General features: G+C 34.9%; 2 protein-coding genes across 5 annotated transcripts in view; both read right to left on the bottom strand.

The window, feature by feature from the left end:
* dnah7 (dynein, axonemal, heavy chain 7) overlaps window positions 1-2,516 on the bottom strand; it is an 86,177-nt gene extending 83,661 nt beyond the window's left edge. The window contains exons 1-4 of one of the 3 annotated variants that reach the window (XM_028024081.1): window positions 2,187-2,516; window positions 1,921-2,011; window positions 1,684-1,843; window positions 617-689 (exon numbers count right to left, since the gene is read on the bottom strand). In XM_028024081.1, the coding sequence (XP_027879882.1) occupies window positions 617-689; window positions 1,684-1,843; window positions 1,921-2,011; window positions 2,187-2,258 (396 nt within the window). In that variant the 5' untranslated portion in view covers window positions 2,259-2,516. The remainder of the gene's footprint in view (window positions 1-616; window positions 690-1,683; window positions 1,844-1,920; window positions 2,012-2,186) is intronic. The other 2 variants (XM_028024080.1, XM_028024079.1) reach the window with 2 other exon arrangements.
* Window positions 2,517-3,353: 837 nt separating this feature from the next.
* Window positions 3,354-19,115, bottom strand: esyt3 (extended synaptotagmin-like protein 3). Of its 2 annotated transcripts, XM_028024109.1 has the most exons (23): window positions 18,685-19,113; window positions 17,161-17,202; window positions 16,905-17,039; window positions 14,268-14,344; window positions 14,124-14,193; window positions 13,959-14,048; window positions 13,828-13,883; window positions 13,625-13,745; window positions 12,984-13,160; window positions 12,635-12,717; window positions 12,021-12,069; window positions 11,166-11,255; window positions 11,015-11,077; window positions 10,866-10,925; window positions 9,282-9,353; window positions 9,091-9,177; window positions 7,930-8,079; window positions 6,694-7,136; window positions 6,109-6,207; window positions 5,753-5,884; window positions 5,556-5,661; window positions 5,387-5,436; window positions 3,354-4,196 (listed from the first exon to the last, which is right to left on the bottom strand). In XM_028024109.1, exons 1-23 carry the CDS (start codon window positions 18,988-18,990, stop codon window positions 4,142-4,144), a joined length of 2,613 nt encoding a protein of 870 aa, XP_027879910.1. In that variant the 5' UTR covers window positions 18,991-19,113; the 3' UTR covers window positions 3,354-4,141. The 2 variants fall into 2 exon arrangements, with proteins under 2 accessions (XP_027879910.1, XP_027879909.1); XM_028024108.1 differs by lacking the exon at window positions 3,354-4,196 and having other exon boundaries at window positions 5,217-5,436; window positions 18,685-19,115.
* Window positions 19,116-21,045: the final 1,930 nt, after the last annotated feature.

Here is a 21,045-nt window from a genome sequence, read left to right as displayed (position 1 = left end):
GATTAAAACGAGCTCAGTAATTTTCATTTGCATGATTTATATCAAACATGGGATGACAAAAACAAATGTGGCTGGTCTCAACTACACTGCAAAAACACAAAGTCTGACCTTTTGGGGTTTAGTTTCTAGCGTAAATGAAAAAAGACAAAACTGACTTAAGTAACTGTTCAGCAAAATATAAGGGCTATTTTAAGTAAATAATTTCTTAATATTGACAAAAAAGTAGATTATTTCATTAATAATAAGGGAAAGATATCTTTTTACAAGTGAAATAATCTGCCAGTTGAATCAGCACGTTTTTATCGTTTTATGTTTTCTCTCCATTATTCGGCCCTAAAATCGTCTCAAAGCAACAATGTCATCATTTATCTGGGACAATTTATCGTCCAGAAAATTTGTTATATTCAAAGTAAGCAGCTTTAATCACAACGCTCCTTTACACACTATTGGCTTATAAATCAGCCAATCCAGGAGCAGCATTCACTTCCCTTGATGCTGATTGGCTGAAGAGCAGAGATAAGGACGACTGCAGATGTTGGATCAGTAATTATTTCCGCTGTTGGCACAAGCAGAGCAGGTACACTGATATACTTGTATGTTTTTTGGTTTTTTTTACCAATTTACGTTTGGCATCCTCTGTAAACCTGAAGGTTCCAGTTTCTGTGGCGCCGCCCTCAGCAACCCGCTGGCTGAAATCAGACAACATGATTTAATTACTGGCATATTTCACAAGCAGGAAGTGTGATTAACTTGTTATGTACTAGAAATGCTACGGAAGAGGATTAAGGCCACTGAAAAAATTAAATGTAACTTTTATTTCCTCAGATTTAGAATTGCTTAAATTGTTTTTGCACCATCAAGCAAATAGATTCTTTAAACGACAATCTACCAAATAAATTTGGGGTTTTCAGTTTTGGATAAGGTACAGATTTAGAAATCCTATAGCAAGGAAGGAACAGCTAGGTGATTATTTTCATTTGCTAACTACTTAACTGACATACACCCATAATGTCTGGATATTTATTTGGATTTTGACAATAATAGAATTCTGAGATTATAGTCTGAATTCTAAGGGGGAAAAAAGTCAGAAATCTGAGATTAAAATACCAATTCTAAGATTAAAATTGAAATTTTTAGAAAACATGAATTCTGAGGAAAAAGTAAAAAATTCTTAGAAAAAATTAATCTGAGATTAAAGTCCAAATTTTGAGATTAAAGCCAGAATTCTGAGTAAAATGTCAAAATTTGAAGAAAAAAAATTTCAGATAAAAAGAAATCTGAGATTAAAGCTGGAATCTAGAGGAAAAAAAGTCAAAATTCTGAGAAATAATATTGTGACCTTAAAATACTAATTCTAAAATTACATTTGGAATTCTGGGAAAAATTTATTCTGAGATTAAAGTTCGAATTCTGAGAAAAATTCTGAATTCTTCAAAAAACAAATTCTGAGAAATATAAATCTGAGATCTAAGTCGGAATATAGACAAAAAAATGTCAAACTTTTGAGAAAAAGTCAAAATCCTGAAAGAAAAAATATCAGAATTTTGAAATAAAAATCATTAATCTTAGAAAAATGTCAACATTACATTTTCCATCATAATACAAATATTCTTAATCGTTGAAATCCTCTTCCGTAGTAGAAATAATCGGACATGTTTTCATGGGAGCCTGATGAAAAGTCACCTCAAGGTTTCCACGACACTTTCTGTCAGTTTCCGGTCCTGCTCCCTCTGATCCGCCCGGCTCGCCCTGGAGCTGCGCTGCTTCATCGGGGTCGGTTTGCGGTAAAGCCCAATTCCAGTTTTGCTGGTGGTTCCGCTGGGTCTGCCTTCGCCTCCATGTCCTGCAGCCAAACAGTGTAGCTAAATGCACCAACAGTTTCACACGGAGCTACAAGAATTATAAATATATTTTATTTACTTTCCGGAGCTGCTGCTTCGGTCGTTTCATCCGCGCCTTCAAACAGAGAAAATGAAGGTTTTGCTTCAATCCACGGCTCCTGGCTGCCGGACTAAACAAGGGATGTTAGTGAATAACTTAATACAACAAATTACAAAACCATAGCAACGATATGTAATATTAAAGATAACACCAGGCTGCTTGTTCAGCGTCAGAATCAAATGAACTTGAGAAAATAAATTAAATAAATGAACATTTTCTAAATAATTCAGTTTTCTCCAGCTTACCCGTACATCTGGGGTATGTACATACACATCTGGGATATCAGAAAAATCGGGTTTCTTCCTTTTTAAACTCATCGTGGTTAAAAACTTTCCGCGATCAACGGAAACATTTATTCCGTTGCCAGGGCGGTTGCTAGGCGACGCGGAAACACCTGAGCGCAGCGGGGACTGAGATTTATGAGCACAGATGCATTTCTCCCACCGATAAACGGCTTTTTAAAACCTTTTCTGTGCTTCTTTACAAAAGAAACATAAATAAAACGGAATCTCACATCTATCGGAACCAACTGGGTCGATTTAAGACACATTGTGCAGCCAAAAGGTGCGTGATTACATTAAAAAACGACGTAAGAGAAACTTGACTCAACTACAAACGTTCCTGTTTACATTGCCCCCATATTTCAATTGATCGTTTCCGTTCAGTTATTTAGCGAATATGATAATAAAAAGAAACAACATTTCTGTTCTATTCCACTTTTATGTGTTTTTCTATATTGAAAGAGTCTGTACAGAACAACACGTATCGTCTTTATTTGTAAGTAGAAAAAAAGAAGTAAATTTCCACCCAAATACAGACAATATGAGATTAAATTCAGAATTTTTATAAATGAAAAAAAAAGAGTATCAAAAGTCGAACATTTTTGACTTCTGGAAATGTTCTGACTTTCAACTTTTGGACCTAAAAGATTTCTTTCTTTTTTCTTAGAATATTTCTTGAGATTAATCTCAAAGTTTCAGATATTTTTGGTGGAAATTTACTCATTACTCATTACTCATTTACTCATTTAGTTCATTTCCACCAATAAACTAAAAAACAAAGATTTTAATATCCGAAGTTTGAGAAAAAATGTGGAAGTTTCTAAAGCTAAAAATTTACGAGAAAAATGTTTAATTGAAATGAATCACAAAATCAGTTTTTTTTCTCGCAAATGTTCAACTTTTCAAACAGAAATTTTTAAAAAAAACTATTTTCTGGAGATTAATGTCAAATTTCTGAATGTTTTTTCAGCAATGTTTATGTTTTTTGGTGGAAATGTTCCATCCATCACCCTGATTCAACATCGTAGTAAAAATATCGCTCATATTTAAAAAACTGTCACACTTTTTTATTTCATGAACTTTAACATGTAGAGTCATAAGTTTACAGTAAAAACAAATAATTCCACAGTGTGTCTTTTTGAATAGGTTTATTTTTTAATAAATATCTGAAAACAAGATTCAGTTTTACTTCACCAACAAACTTTAAAACAATTCTCCTTTGTAACTTAAAAATAACAGAAAAACTTTAAAAGAAATTAGTGCATAAATTTCTCAGAGAAATCCTAAAATAATTAAATTATTTATTATCAATCAGTTATTTGCCATAAAGCGGATGTTTTCAACCAATAAATGTGACTTTTCTGTTTAATAAAATGTAATTTTGGAACTCTATCATGTAAAAATGTGTTAAAGTGAAACGCTTCGATGACAGAAATTATTAAACAAGAAATGCAGTTTGTGGTAAAACTGCAAAGAAAACAGAAAACATGATTAAAAACTTTCTGAAACATTAAAAGCTCTGAAAGTTTCCACCCAAAGCTTCAGAAAAACAACCCGGCTGCATGGACACTTTTTAAATTTCCTCAATTTAAAATGATTCTCTTGACTTCAGTGCAACAAATATTTGCATTTTTAAGTTGTTTCTGATTTGGATTATTTCCAACTCCAGCACAGATGAAGTGAAAAAACGAATTCTTTTGGTCTCTGTGGAATGAATCAGCATTTTTAAAATATATTTTCAATAAAATAATACAAACAGCTTTATCAAAAATATGTAATATGAGCCCACACTGCTCACATTACAGAACAAAATATTTGCACATTCACTTGGTGCTGCAACATTCAGGGAAGAGACAACGTCGACTCAACAGAATTTCAAAATAAGAGTTTTAGAAGCTGCTGGAAAGGAGTCACTTCCTCTAAAAGTGACTCTGCCTCGTCGATCTCGACAGTCCAGGTATTGTAAGTTCAAACCTTAAAAAGAAAAAAAGAGAAAATGTCATTATGGACAAAAATAGGTTTATTGTCATACAAACAGGTTTCTGTAGAGCAACCAAACCATCAATCAGGGCACGAAAGGGAGCATGTTGCTCAAAACTATGGGAATTAAATCTAAAAATATTCAGAATATTATAAGACATTTTCATCCAGTTTCAAGTTAGTTGCATCTTGTTATGCTTTTGTTAAAAAAGAAAATAGAGCAAAGAGTACATTTCAGCAAAAACAGAAAAAAACCCAGAAATTTTGGGATTAAAGTTTTTTTTAGAAAAACTGTTGGATATTTCTGACCTCCAAAAGTTGAAAAATTGCAAGAAGTAAAAATCCGAAATTTTGAGATTCATCTCAGAAATTTTCTATAAAAAACTTTCAGAGTTTGAAGAGTCAAAAATTTGCTAGAAAAAAACTCAGAAATTTTGAGATTAATCTAAAAACATAATAGATAAATTAGTCTAAAACATTTTTCTAAAATATTTATGAGCTGTAAAAGCTGAAAATTAGTGACAAAAAACCCGTCAGAAATTGAGATTAATTTCAGCAAATTCTTAAAGAAAACTTGGAAACTTTTGAGTTTGAAAAGTTGAACATTTGCTAGAAAAGAGTCTAGTGAGATTAATCTCAGAATTATTCTAGAAAAGAATGTGAAAATTTCCAACTCAGAAATTTTAAAATTTTTCTAGATGATTTCTGAGATTAATCTAAAATTTCTGATGTTTTTCCATTAACTTTTAAACTCAGATATGTTCGTTTTTTTTTTCTGGAAAATTTGAGTTTAATGTCAAAATTTCAGAAAAATGTCAAGCAAATCTTTCACTTTTCAAACTCTGAATTTTCAATTTTTTTCTGGAAAATTTGAGATTAGTCTCAAAATTTCAGAGAATTTTCAAACAAAATTTTTTACTTTTGAAAGAGAAATTTTCATGTATTTTCCTAAAAAAATTCAGAGTTTACTGGTGGAAATTTATTTTATTTAAATACATTTTTCTTAATTTTTTTCTATTTGCAATGACCCTGGTCGTAATCTAAAGCCAATTACAGAAGGAAAAATTAACCTCCTAATTTCAGTTTTAGAATAAATTTTGCAATAGAAACTACATTATATGACATTATTGTATGTTTTTCTGTTGATGCAACATGTGATTAAAGAGATAAATTTTGCTCCATACCAGTCTGAGGTGCCTTTGACTAGGTCGATCTGTGAGAGATCCAACGTCAACTGTTGAAAAAAGCAGATTGTTAAAATCCATTTGTTCAAAATGCAAAAACAAAGAAAGATGTGCCAAATTTAAGCTATTAGTTTATGAATTATTCATTTGTAAACCAAACTCAAAGTACCATTCCAATGTCTGGTCTCTCCTTTTTACGGAACATCTTGTTATTTTTGACCGACACGTCCAACTGCCTGGTTTGAGCTTCTTCAAGCGGCACATCAAACTCAAACCTGTATTTTTTTTAAAAAAAGGAGAATCTTCATGATTTTCTGTGTTTCAGATTATTAGTCTGTGCTTCACAGGATAACTGAGTTGTCTTACTTTTCTTCAAAAACAGGCTTGACTGTCTTCTTCTTGACGTGCGTCTTCTTGCGGTGTCTCCAGGAGACGTCTGGGAGGAGATATATTCGGACGTAGGAGTCTGTGCCGCTGTCGCTGCAGGGAAACAGGTCTCTGCAGGGAAACATTCCAGTTTTTAATTCTGGTTTTGCACATTTTCAAGTCCTGAGGATTTGTATCGACTCTCTGCCCATGACGGACGTCAAAACAACCAATGGATGTCGCTCTGTTCCGACATCCATCATGGCGCCTCAATGTGATTAAGTGCAAAAGGTCAATAATATCAATAAATGATGTTGATGCTGGAGGATCATAAAAGGGTGAAAGCTGTAACAAACCTGCAGGAATGAACCAGGACCATGAGTTTGTTCCTCATGGTGGCATAGCGAACAGTCAGGTTGATCTCCCCAAACGAGCCCTGATGGTCCCTGATGGCCCTGAAAGGGTTAAAAAATAACAAAAAGTTTAAGTTTTTACAGCTTCCTACATTCAGAGGAGGAAATTTCTGCCAAAATCTCTCAAATTTCCTAGGAAAAGCAAGTTTTGCGTTTGAAAATGTGCCAAGAGAATTATTTAAATCAATCTCAGAGTTTTCCAAGTTTGTTTTTCTAGAAAATTTCTGAGTTTCAAAAGTCAAACATTTTGGACTTTTTGTAATTCTGACATTTGGAGCTTTTTGACTTTTGAGACATTTTCCAAAAGTTTAAAATTTGTGACTTTTGGAAAATTTAAAAAAATCTGACAGTTTGTGATTTATGAAACTCAGAAACGTCCTTGTTTTTTCTAAGAAATTTCTTAGATTCATCTCAAAATTTCTCTGTTTTTTTGGCAGAAATGTAATTTTTTCCTATGTAATGCACTGCCATACCACCGTACCACGCCGGCATTACAGGTTTCAGAAGCAGAAAATCGTCTCCACTCACTGTGGAAAGGACGCGCCGTCTGTGAGGTCGAAGCGCGACGAGGCGATGGAGTTCTCCGACAGCAGGCTGTGGGAATCGTACCGACGCATGTTTAGGTTGGAGGGCTTGCTGGTTTCAGAAGCCAGGAAGGAGTTGCGCCGCGGCTGAGGTGAAGCTGCTTTGTTCGTCCCATCCAGCGGGACTCCAGGCAGACCCGGAGAGGAAGCTGCAGGCGCACCGTTGGAGGGAACCGATGTGGCGGCGGCAGCGGTGAAGGCAGCGGGTGTGGCGGCGGTAGCCGAGGCGGCGGTAGCCTTGGTGGCGGTAGCCTTGGTGGCGGTAGCCTTGGTGGCGGTAGCCGTGGCGGCAGAGTTTCCTCCTGCTTTCACCTGCTGGTTCTGCTGTTTGACGTTCGATGGAGAACTGACGGGGATTTTAGGCGGTGGCCGTTCCTCGGTAAGAATCTGTAATCAGTTAAACATCTTTATTTGTTTTTGCATTTGGAGTAACTGGATTTTAACATTCTGGTTTTTTCAACAGTCGATTTTGGATTTGTCACAAATGGATCTAGTCAAAGGCGCCTCAGACGAAGATTTATCTCTTTTTATCACTCACATGTCACATTGACAGAAAAACATACATCGCTGTCATATAATGTTTCTTTTGCAAAAACTGATGGTGTATTTAATCTGTTCTTGAGATGATATTCATTTCTCCTCCTATTTAAAAATGTAATTATGACGGCATATTGTTGGTAGAAATAAAAATAAATAAATGAATTCCAACCAGTAAATTCTGAAAATTTCTGAAACTTTTTTTGAAATTGTGCTAGAATAAAGCCCAGACATTTAGAGATTAATCTCAGAAATTTTCTAGAAAAAATTTGGAAATTTATTACTTTGAAAAGTAAAGCATTAAAAAAAAAAGTCTTAAATTTTCTAGAAAAAAAACTTGTGAATCTCTGATTTTGAAAAGTCTAAAATTTGCCAGGAATAATTCAGAAATTTTTAGATTAATCTCAGAAATTTTCAAGAAATACAAAAAAATACAACTTTCTGATATTGAAATGTCAAAAATTTGCTAGAAAAAAAAAACAAATCTTGAGTTTAATCTCAGCAGTTTTCTAGATTTTTAAAAAATATTACTGAGTTTGAAAAGTCAAACATTTGTCAGAAATTTTCCAAGGAAAAAATTGGAAATATCTGAGTGTTAAAAGTATAAAATTGCTAGAAAAAAAACTTTCTGGAAAAAACTCACCCTGAGAGTGACTTTCAGTTTGATCTGGCTGTTGGGTCCGGAGCGCTCCAGCAGGAAGTTCTGGTCCAGACACATGGAGGAGATGGTGTAGAGGCGATAGAGGGGAATGTTGAGAGAACCGAGAACAGATTTCTTCTCCTGGTCTTTGACCTAAATCAAGCAAGAATGCAAGTTATCAGTTAATACGTTAAATTAAATTGGTTGATCTTTTTGATAAACTGATCATTTTCCTGTATGTTTGGCATTGAGATGCTTTAGCACAACAATAGTCTTTTCCAGCGTCCGTTTTTTGAAGCATAATTAACCCCGTGTGGGCCGAGAGAAGCAGCTTTGCTTGTTGCTCGTGTGTCAGATGTATGGAAGTTGCCTTAGGGCCGTTGTAGAATAAAGGTAGTAAATTTCAGTCAAAAAACTCAGAAATGTGGAGATCATCTCAGAAATTTTCTAGAAAATAACAGACATTTCGGAGTTTGAAAAGTTTAACATTTTCTGAAAAAAAAAAGAGACAAATTTTTAGGTTAATGTCTGAAATTTCAGAGGAAAAAAGAGGAAATTTAAAAGTCTCAAAAGTTGAACATTTTTGACTTGTGGAAATTTTCTGAATTTAAAAAGTTTAAAATGTTTTACAAAATAAATGCTGAAATTTTGAGATTCATATCATAAATATCCATTTCAAAACTGGGAAATTTTCAGCTTTTGGAAATTTTTGAAGTTTTAAAAGTTTAAAATTTTTGACTTTAGGACATTTTCTGAGTTTAAAAAGTGGAAAATATACTAGAAAAAAACCTGAAATGTTGAGTTTGACTTTAGAAATTTTCAAGGAAAAGAAAACTTGGAAATGTTCTGAGTTTCAAAAGTCTAAAAGTTTAGACTTCTGAAAATCAAACATCTGTTTTTTCCTTAAAAGATTTCTGAGATTTTTTGGTGGAAATTTATTCTTTTTCTCCCCCTATCCACCTTAATATCTACCTGGCCTTAATATGCTAATATAACCTTTTCCTCTTAATAAAACTGAATTTTTAAATGTACTTTTTTAATTTAATATGTGGTTGATGATTTCAAATATTTAAGTGGGACAAAAAAAAGAACAACAGCAGAACTCTGTAGGGAAGTTAAGTAATTTTCCCATCATGCCAGCAGCTCCTGTGTTTCCCGACTGACCTGAAGTGTGAGCTGCTGAGTTTTTACGTTCTGCACAAAGAAGTTGAAGCCCTGCTCCCACACTGGGTTTTTATTCAAATATGCAACCTGTAAAAACAAAATGGCAGGTTGGAAAACAATTAAACACCAACAGCCAACATAAAACATTCATAAGCAGATAAGTTAATTAGAAAATGTGTGCCGATTCCTACTTTGCTCTTCTGAACATCCTTATCAAGAGTAAATTCCACGTAGGAGTTGGGGCCCACATTCTTCTTCGTGAGCTGAAAACAAACCAGAGAAGAAGTCGGTAAATTCCCCAGCGCAGCCACGCCCCCCAACACCAGGCATTTACTCCAAACATCATCGCTCTGGAACGCTGCTGCTGGTTAAATTTCATTTTTAACATTCCAGAAATATCAAAACAAGCAATTATTATGTTTGAAGTCCCTGCTTTGTCCAGCAGAGGGCGCTCAGCAGCTACTGCAGCCACTATAAAGCTTATGGACCAATAGAAACTGCAGGTGTGTGTCCTGTCTGGTGAAAAATGTTTTCTTCATTCACTAAAGTTATTCATAGTGGGTCAAATATCAGAAATTATTCAAGTAAGAGTAACTGATCAGTATTTAATAATTACATCATCAGATGTATAAAATGAAATGGAAAACTGAATAAACAAAAGAAATCTACAACTCTACAGAAAAATAGATTTTTTTGTAGCTGTTTCCACTCAGAAAACCGAGTTAAAAATAGACTGAAATCCCTTCAGATCAGCTGATTAAATACTAAGCAAACAGGAAAAACCAGTTGTGCACGCGGCACTGATGCAGAAACTATCTGATCTGCCCGAGCCGTTGGGCCAAACATCACAACGCCGAGGTCGAATCCCGCTTCGAAGGGGTGACCCCACGACCTCTGGCACAAAATACTGGAACGTTTTCAGATAATTCACTGAGAAGTGAGGCACTCCTTCAACCTGCATGACTAAGCCTCACTTCATTAGTAGGTGGAGTCGCTAAAAGGCCCCGTGCAGGAAGATAAACAAGCGTAACCATGGCAACACAGGCAAAAACACATGAGAAAGCCAGAAGCATTTTCAATTGTGTTCGATACAAACTATGTAAAGACTGTTTTCAACAGTTTGTAAAAAATATTCAGACTTCAAATATTTCTGCAGTTTGCGAATGAAAATAAAACAGCAAATAATTATATTCCCTACAATCCAAAAAATATTTAGTTCACCTTTAAATCAGAGTTTATAATGACGACAGAGGCCAGGTTAACAAAAAATAATTAACTAGAGCAGTCAAAATATTACAAGAATAAAGTGATACAAACAAATTCAGAATTTAAAGTTGTAAAACTATGAGAAAAGTCGTAATATTGCAGAGTTGTACAAAAAAAATCAGATTAAAGAATAAATTCAGAATAATACGAGAAAAGTTATTTTATCACAAGAAAAAAATTGTAAAAATAAAACAAGTCTCAATATTATCAGATTAGAGTCAAAATAATACAAGGATAAACTCCTTTTACGAGAAAAAATATATACTGATATATATATATATATATATTATATTTATCATATTACGTTAATATGATAAAGAAGTAGTAATTTTATGAAAACTTCTACACCAAAAAGTATTTAAAAATATAAATGAGGAATGTTGAGCATTTTATGAAGTTACACTTTGGTATCAATTTTATAAATACGGAAAAACTTTATCTTTGAACACATGAGCATTAAATTATAATCAGAAGCAGGAATCAATAATGAGATGAAACTTTGGTCTTACCCGGGCCTCTTTGTTGTGTTTCCCATGTTTTTGATGTACGGTTAACTCCTTTTGGTCTTTCTGTGGGCAACATGAAAAAAACCTGTAAAAACTCGACTTATTGTCATAAATGTTTGGAAAATGAACTGCATCAGATCCAGGCGTCTTACTGGAAGGTTGGAAGCGTTGTCCAGATAAACAGCGAGCATCGCGCAGGACAGGCCGGCGTTGGACTGGAAAAGAGACGGGACGTTACTCACAGCCCCGATGTTAACGAGGGAGCCCTAATCTGACAGAAATGTCCCTGCCAGGCTGCCGTACCTCGTTCAGCAGAGAGGGATCGGTGCTCAGAGCGAGCCACTGCAGCTTCAGGTGAATCTCTCCATGAGGAACGTTTTCCAGAGGAAACCACTTCAACAACATGACCGGTGGTTAAAATAAACAAAGTTTAAAATTTAAATGGATAAGCCTTTGGGTTGTTACACTGCAAAAATTTTTATATTTGGCCTACAAATAACTCTCCAGGAAAATATAAGCTTTTTAAGTTCATAATTCCATAATTGATGCCAAATGTCTCATTTTTTATAATTTAAAAAAATAGATTTTCCTCAACAATTTGCTGCATTTAAAGAATATGTTGCACACATGCACATTTATAATTTTTAAATTGGTAAAAGCAATAAATGCTTTTGAAGAATCATATAAAGTTTTCATAATGGTTACTAAATGGATACATTTAGTTATGACGTAAAAGCCTGATGCATTAATTACAATACAAACAAATTTAGTTAAAGGCGACGAGTCAAAAATGTTTCATTTTTTGCCTAATGAAACACATTCAATGTTTAATTTAAAAGAAAATTCAGAATTTTCTGATAATTGTTCATGTTTAATATTGATTTAAAAAATATACTTGTGCCATTGGCAGATTATTACCAATGACGACATTTTTTCCATCCAATAAAGGAAATAATCTGCCAATGTAACCCATACTTTTAAATCATTATTAAGGAATCATTGATGTAAAACATATGTTGAGGAAAAGTTACTTGTAAGTTAGTTTTGCTTTACAAATATATTTGTTTACAACTATATCTGCAGTAGGAGCCAGAAAAAAAATACTTAGTAAGATTTAGTATTTTTGCAGTGTACCAACTTTATTCTGGATTTTCTCACCTGATCCATTTCTTTCTCCCGTTTCACTTCTCCGAAATCCAGGTCATATCTAAAGTAAGAGAAAAATGTCTTTATTTTGAACATGATAGACGTATAAAATCACACACATGAACAAGGAAAGCAAAAGACACATATTTTTGCACCACAATAACCATAATATTGCTTTTACACGCGTCAGATGATTCTTCCTCCTGGTTTATTCAGAATTTTGTAGAAGGAACCTTAGAATTACAGGTTCCCGAAGATTTCTGTCCACATTTCAGCTCTGGCTGCTTTTATGCTGCATTTGGTGAATATGTTGGAGTTATTCATAGCCAAAACCAGACTCCTATGTGGCATGACGTCGTGAGTCATGAAAATCTACAGCCATGTAACACATGCAAAAATGAAATCAGGTCCAGGATTTAAACACACGCGTCGCATTAACAGCCTCCTTCGCTTTCGTTCCACACAACTGAGGTTAAGACATTTTAACAGATGTCTTGCTGTAATCTTAATAAACAAAATATCCATGTTAAAAACATGGAAGTGTTTCCACAAATATGATAATATTTATAACAGCATAGTATTCAAAAACGTATCCAGCGGCACACTTCTGTAGGACTGGCTCTTACCTTCCCAGGAAATCATCTTTGTCTCTGTCCTCGTCATATAGCTCCATCTCCAGCTCTTGTCCAGGCGCCTCGTGAATAACAAACTGCAAAGAAAAGATTTTTCTGTTCATAATTTCAGAGACTATAAAGTTGAGTAAATTTCTTAAAGAAAGAAATGTGTGATTGTAATTAAGCTTTAAATCCTAATGGGTGTAGAGGTGAGCAAATTAGAGTGGGTGACCGTTTAACAAAGCACACACATAAAGGAAAATGCAAATCAGTCGTGTACGTTTTAGAACAGATGGAATGACGGCATAATTCCTCAAAAATCATCAAATGAGTCAAAGCGTGTAGACGTTTTGTTACCGACCTCATAAACTTCATTCCATTTCGGATGCAGGTTTTCTTTGATGGTCTTGGTTTTGAAGAGTCGGTTGCCGACTCGGAGCGTGACGTAAGGGTCCGACTTGCCTTTCACCATGCCCATCATGTAGGTGTCCTTGGCCACCAGGTCCCTGGCCTCCAACACGTGGACCCTGACCACACCCTGAAGGGGGCAGCAGTCAGGAGGTTTCACATCAGAACGTTTTGGATTAAACTCCTGTCCTCTAAACTCCAGATTAACACATAATCAGAACCTTCAAGATAACAGTTGTGTGCTCAAATATGAAATTCTAAATCAAATTAAAACGGTTTTCAAGCGTTTACTGCAAAATTTCTTATAAATATTTCTAAATTAGCGCCACAAATATCAGTGATTTTGATTGCATATATATATATATATATATATATATCCTAGAGGGACTGATCAATGTGAGAAGATGTTCAATATTTAGTATTAAGAGATTCTTATTAAATGAGGATACAGCTATTTATTAATATTTTATCAGTTTCTGAATGGATTTTATCAATACATTCTGGCACAATCTGTCCTTTGAGGACATTCATACTCTTGACGCGTTTGACAGATTTAAAGTGTCAGTAGCTCTTCAGGTTTTATCTTATACACACCCGAGGAAGAGGAAATCTCATCTGATCTACTTTGAGTTGGTCAATCAGAGGAATGCACATGCGGTTTGGCAAAACCAGGAGGGACGCAATGATGTCTATAATGGTCTCCTCAGACAGGGAGCTGGAAAGAGGACAGATCAGATTAAAGAGGATGTCTAAACCTCAACAGGTGTGAGTGAATAAGAAGACTCCATCAGTCAGACCTAAACGCAGGACTGTCCAACAAATTGGTCATGCCGGTCCAGTTGATCTGCAGAGTCTGAGGATAAAAACATGAGTTCTGATCTTACAGCTGCTCTTTACTAGTCACTTAAATATGTGTGTGTGGACTTACAGGGCGGCGAATGAAGAAAAAAGTGACTCCTCCCACCAGCGGCACCTGACTAATCAAAGGCTCTAAGACGACTCTGAGCATTCCTCGGAACTGGCAGAGTCAGGAGGTTTTTACAGCAGCAGTTAACAGAAACAGGAGAAGCAGAAATGAAACATGAACACCAACCTTCAGTCCTTTAATGCCAACTTTGATCGCTGTGTTCACATCCGCGTCGATGTCCACGTCACTGTCGTAACTGTGCAGGAAAACGCAGCAGATTAGAGATTACAGAGCTCACTCTGAAACTAAAATGTGTTTAATTTCACTGACTCGATGTTCATGTCCAGAATCACTTCCCTTTGGTCCACTTCATGGGTGTATGCTCTCATCCCAGTGATCCTGAGAGGCTGAACGACGTCAAAAAGAGTCAAAACAGGAGGCACAAAGTCATCTCCAGCTATGTTTAGCTTGCATGTTAAAAACTAGTGATCCACCAAACCAATATTAAAATCTGTATCGGTTCCTATATTGAAAAAATAACCTATTCTTATCAGTGGCAATGTACCTGATCCATACGGGCAGATCTGTTCAGTCTAATTCTACACTTTATTATTTATTTTACATCACATTTATAATTCCTAGTTGCTCTTTATGAACCATTTGAAAGGCTTATTGCAGTTTATTATTACATGTTTGACCAAGGTAGTCAACCTATAGTTTCTGTCTGTTTCAGTTTCTTTTATAATTTAATTAGCATTGGCTGTTATACTCCTAATTATACTTGACTTAACAAGTTAGAGTTGTGTCGTTTTTACATATTTGACCAAACTTGCTGCACTGGTACAGAGTTATCAAATAAATGTATAATTCATAACTTTTTATCTATGTTTAACATCTTAAGTCAATTCAGCAGTGTGTTTCTGTATTGGATCGGTATCGGCCGACACTAAACAGTATCGGAAGTAAAAAATGAGGATCGGTGCATCCATATTAAAAACAAAGTACACCCTTTTTCAATTCTAGGGTTTAGCATGTAGAGAAATCATAAAATAATCTGTTTTTCACAGGTTCTAAAAATATTTCAAGTAACAGCACAGATTCCAAATTCTGATAGTTTGTGATAAAAAGAGGAAAAAATCTTATCTACGTTGTTTCATTCTTGAACAAAAAAAAGCAGGAAATACCGCTGTGTTCACCTGGACAACAGACTGGACTAGAGGCGCAGCAGTGAACGGACAGAGCTGATTTTACTCGTTGAGGAAGAAGCAGCATCAGAGTCGGGGGCTTAAACAGGCTAACATACAATAAAATGGCGGACATTACTGAAAACCTTGAGCATATCATCAGACAACAGTAGAGGCTTCATTACAGTATAATACCGACCACAAATGCTGTAATGATTCATTGAATGACTGCAGAACATCGAGTATAAAATTCCTCGAGGCAAATTATCCATGTCGAAGCTTCGTTAAATTATCTTTTACCATTTAGCGCGCTGTGTTCCGGTCGGACCGTTATTTGCGTTGCACTAAGCTTTCACTTTCCGCCAACGAGCCGTTGACGAACGTTGACGATTGCTAAGTGCTATTAGCAGCTATGGAGGACAACGGCGAGTGACGTAAAGAGATGCCGCCAAAAAAGAGACAAAAAGTGTCAAAATTATGGCATGAATTTAAATTAAGTATAAATATATGTTTTAAAAAATATAGTTCAGAGTCTGTACTGCCAAACGGAATTGACATTTCACAATAACACGTCCTCGATGCTGCAACACCTCCGCTGGAAACGTCCACTTTCGTGGCTGCTAAAAGGTAACGGTTTTTTTAAAATATATATATTACATAATAGTACATAATCTGGCATGCTACATATGTACAAGAAAATACATTTTAACTAATTACATGTACTTGCCTATCAAGAAGAATAACGATGTAAAAATAGATATTTTTGTTTTAAAAATGTTTTTTATGCTTCAAACTTGAGACTAAAGGTAATATTTAAATTGTATTTAATTTTAGGTAATACAACTTAAATACAAGAAACAAAATAGTTTTTTTTTACTAGCCTATTTTTTTTGAATACTCGATTAATTGTCAAAATAATTGATAGATTATGCTAGTACTGAAATAAAACGGGAGATACAACTACTTGTTCTGTTGGCAGATTATTTCACTTATAAGAAGACATTGTTCCTATGTTTAAGTTTAATATTGTCCCATCAAAATTAAGGAGTTATTGACTTAAAAAGACTATTTTCTTGCAAAAAGGTTACTTATAGTTAATTTTTGTCTTATTTCAAGTTTACCAAGAAAGTTGCACTGGAAACTAGACAAAAATACTTGGTGAGATTTTGTGTTTTTGAAGAGTATGGGTGGACGTTTATCGTATCGATTATGATAAATATCTTATTGAAATTTATTTATCAATGTTGTGATAAATTTCAATAAACAATGCATAGAAATGTCAGTATTATCAGGATTCTAATTTTTAATATTATTTCCACTGTTCATTCAAGGTAGGTATAAAAATATTTTAAAAATATGATTAAATGCAGTTACTATGTGCAGTTTACTGACACCAGTATTTGTTTGTGTGGCTATGAATGCAGTCACAGCCATACATTAACCTAAAGAAGTAGTAATAATAGTTGTTATTGTTACTTTTATTGTTATTACAATAGTACCAGAGAATTTTGTGATAAATCTTTTAAGTCAATATTGCAAACCACTACTTTTCACATGATTTAAAATTAAACTTTCAGCAGAAAAAGAGAAAGAAGCAATAACCAGGTGTAAAGTAGTTAACCAGCTGCTAATCTACCCAGTAGTGGACAGTTCAAAGTCAATCTGAAGTGTGTTTTATACATAAAACTCTAGAATTAGAGTTTTATGTATTTTCTTTTTACGTTACATTTTATGTACTTTCTTTTTTACATTAAGTTTAAACTTGCTTACGAATCAGACTCACTTTGTGTCCGAAGTGGATCTTGGTAAACGTGAACATTTTGAGCGCAGAGTTGGATATCCTGACCGTCGGCTGGATGTTTTCTCTCAGAAGTTTCTCCATGTACATCCCGAAGAAGGGCCAAGCCTGCTCCAACACCTGATCACATGACCAAACCCAAGGCACAACCAATCAGAACCCAATGGTTCAATAATCACCTTGACAGAAGAACCCAACAAAAAAAAAGCAAAGAATAACTTTATTATGATCAGTATCGTACCTTGTTCACCCACTGAACTTTCTCAACGTCGGTGAAGTTAATCTTTAGAGGAAGCAAATGAAAGATTTTTAAAGTGATTTGTGATCAAATCTGGGAGGAAAACAGTCAATGCAGATGTAATGCTGGATTAAACAATAAATCTGCGGGTAAACTGATTAAAAGAAAGTCATAATTTTCCATTGCTGTAATTAAAGATACATTGGTTTGGGGGTTTTAAGGCCTCTTTGAAGCAGCAACATTGGAAACAAAATTAGAAATCATATTCTGATGCTTATTAACAAATTCTGAAATTTTTCTAAGAATTCTGACTTTGATCTCAGATTGTGAAAGACAAAATTCTTAGAAAAAAAAAAAGAAAAATTGGACAAAAAAAATCTGAGGTTAAAGTTTGAATTTTGAAAAAAAAACAAACAAGAATCCAAATTTCGATTAAAAAAAAAGTCAGAATTCTGAAATTAAAGTCAGAAGAAAAATGATAAAAGGAGTTTGAATTCTGCAATGGCATATTAGATAGAAAAAAAGAGTAAACTTCTGCCAAAATAGCTCAGAATTTGAGATTAATTTCAGAAATTTTCTTGAAAAAGTGAAAGATCCTGATCTAAAAAGGTTGTAGATTTTCAGAAATGTTTTAATTAATCTCTGAAATTTCCTGGAAAAAAGGTAGAAATTTCAGAGTTTCAGAAGTCAGATTCTGAGTTTCAGCTTTTGAAACTTTCCATGTGTTTTTTTTCTGGAAGATTTCTGAGTTTAATCTCTAATTTTCTGATTTGATTTTCTTGCAATTTTTTTTGACTTTTGGAGCTCAGAAATGTTCAAATTTTTCTAGAAATTTTATGAGATTAATCTAAAAATTTCTTATTTGTTTAACTTGCAAATTCTTGACTTTTGGAACTCAGAAATGTCTGTGTTTTTCTAGAAGATTCATTCCTGATGTGAATCTAAACATTTCTGACTTGGTGGCAGAAATATACTCATTTTTTTTCTATTTACAGTGGCTCCAATATGCTGCAGTAGAATTTGGAGGAAATGTCAGATTTAATTGTTTTTCCAGTGGCTCTAGTCCTGTTCTGTATCTTATGTGTCAGAAACAAACTGTGCTCTGCAGGTGGATACTGTGTTTTGACTTTAAAACCAGTAAGCACTTTGCTACAATCCACTGATAAACCCCAGACTGTGATCACACACATTCCTCCGACACTGAAACAAGTTTTGTTCTTCTCCAGTTACATGAGTCACTGCGTTTCTGGGTGTGGTGCAGTTAAATGTGCAGAGGTAAAACTCCTGCAACAAAACTGAGCACCAATCCGTGGGTCAGGCTCCTGGTTGGTTATGCAAATAAAGAACAAAAACAGCATTCATGGAGTCCTGAACTTGTGTTATTTTTTTACTACGTTGGTGCATTAAATGAGTAAAAAACACCATTCCAGACATGCAGAATGTCAGAAATGTTGCTCCCAGCCTGTAAAGTGAAACCATCTGCTGACATTAAACCTCTAAAGTTATGAAAATTAGATTCCTCCTCACCCACGAAGCCATCTGTAAGGACTTCTTCAGCTCGCTGCTGATAATATTCGCCTCGTTATCCACTAAGTCGATCGCAGAATCGATCCGGACGTCCTTCCACCGCCGGTTCTTCTGCCACCAGGTGAACATGAGCATGCAGAGCAGGATCCAGCTGATGCTGAGGCCCAGGTACCCGGTCAGGTACACCGGGTAGAAGACCACCACGGCTCGGCCGAAGTAAATCAGGAACTCCATCAGAATGTGGTTGACAGCGGACGGCGTCAGGCTCTCCGTGCCGCCTGGCTGCTTCTGCGCGGCGGATGACATTTCACCAAAAAGATCCGCTCAGAAAGCGTTCAGGTTCGGAGTCTGGACAGATTTATGCGCTGGATGACAGCATGAAGTGTTGCCTCACTCCGCAGGAGAACCTCCCTCAGCCTCAAAACTTCCGTGTTTTTAACTGACGAAAAGCGAGGTGTAGCGTAGACACACCTGCGGAGCGACACACCTGGAAAAACCGGATTCCGGTTAAAAAACAATGGAAAACCCAACAAACCTTCACTGATTATTAACTTCAGAAGTTATATAAAAAGATACCAGGAACGAAACTGTGGTGACGTGGATGTAAGTGGGCGCCTTGGGAGGATTTATTGCAAAATGAAAGAGAAATAATCCAGTAATGTATTTCGGCAATAACAAAATGTGACCTGCAGGTGGCGCCAAAGACGGATAATTGTCTTCCAGTTTCTCTTTATTATTACTCCGACTATTTTATATCTGTCCTATCTACTTTTGCTCATCAGAAACATTCATCTCATTAAGGACATTATGACTGTGACCTTTGGTTTGAATACTCATTATACTCTTTAAAATATTAAGCTTTTCGTGACAGTTTTTGCTTCATTGAAATGTATTGAAGATGTAAAAATTCAGCAAAATTACTCTTTGAAAACTAACTACTTCTGCCTACTTTAAGCTAGAAACTCCATTCAAAGTTTAGGTGAATCACAAAGCTTTGGGCTATCTGAAAATTATTAATCTTTTTCCTGTCTGCTACAATTTTTCTAAAATTGCAATTTAAGTTTTATTCAAAAGTTTTCACATTTTCAATTTTACAATGTAATCCAATTACATTGCTTCAATCAATCAATCTATCACATTTTATTTGTATAGCACATTTCAGCAGCAAGGCATTTCAAAGTGCTTTACATCATATCAAACACAGAAACACAATGCAGCATAGAATCAACAATCAAAACACGACATTAAGTCAAATTCCATCAATAAATTTGTAATTGATTAAGTTTCAAATACAATCCTAAACAGGTAGAATAGAATAGAATAGATTTCAACTTTATTGTCATTGCACTGTCACAAGTACAAGCAACGAGATGTAGTTTGCATCTATGCAGAAGTGCTCTACGATATATAAATATTTATTTACAGATGTACAAGACTATGTATGTATGGACTATAAGGGGTTATAGCAAGAGATATAGATATTGGGTATAAATATAAATATGGGAGCTATATGCACAGGTGGGATTTTAGTTGAGTTTGCATCCATAAAAGGTTTATTTGTTACACTCCTACTGTGTTATATGGAACAAAATACCTGTTGCTATTATTATTCCCACTCACGCTCACAATCACAGTTTAAAACCATGTAGAGGCATTTTAATGGGCTTCCAGCATCAGGCTCCGTACACGTCTTTCATGGAATTTCGCTCTGGGACTTCGCTGTCCTTCACGGATTTTTGTGCAATTCTATGGTACCTGTTAGTTTAGTAACTGAGTATTTTTGAAGTTTGATGCTTTTTCACAAACAAAATGCTGCTGTTCATACACATTCCACTCTACAGAAATAACTTTTGCATCAAACATAGCTAGGAGTGGCTGCTTTGAGTAAATATCAGCATCACTGCATCAGATTCACTTTAGCACTTCTAAACTAAAGTTTAGAAGCGTTTATTTTCAGCATCCCCTGATGCTGAATCACAGACCTTAAAACCAACTAAAGCATCACAAACAAACTCTTGTGGAAATTATCTTCTGAATAAAATATTTCCAAATAGAATACATTTATTTTTCACAACACAAACATTGTATTGTCTGTTAAGATGTAAATAATAAAGACTTTCAATTACAGTCCATCCAGAATCCATAAAAAAAATCTCAAATAAATGTTCCAAATTCTCATCGTGAGTTATAAAAATGGATACTAAGCATTTTAAATTGCATCTCATTCATGGTATTGGGGAGAAACAAGAAAATGTAACCTCCCCAGAATATGCCTTATTATCGCCACCTACTGGTTTGTTTGTCCCTACAAACTGTCACCATTTACAGTTTTGCTCTACACAACCTTTTTTTTTTTTGTTG

This window comes from Xiphophorus couchianus, chromosome 7 (assembly GCF_001444195.1).
Source record: "Xiphophorus couchianus chromosome 7, X_couchianus-1.0, whole genome shotgun sequence".
Classification (NCBI taxonomy): Eukaryota; Metazoa; Chordata; class Actinopteri; order Cyprinodontiformes; family Poeciliidae; genus Xiphophorus; species Xiphophorus couchianus.
This window is presented reverse-complemented; position numbering and strand designations above follow the sequence as displayed.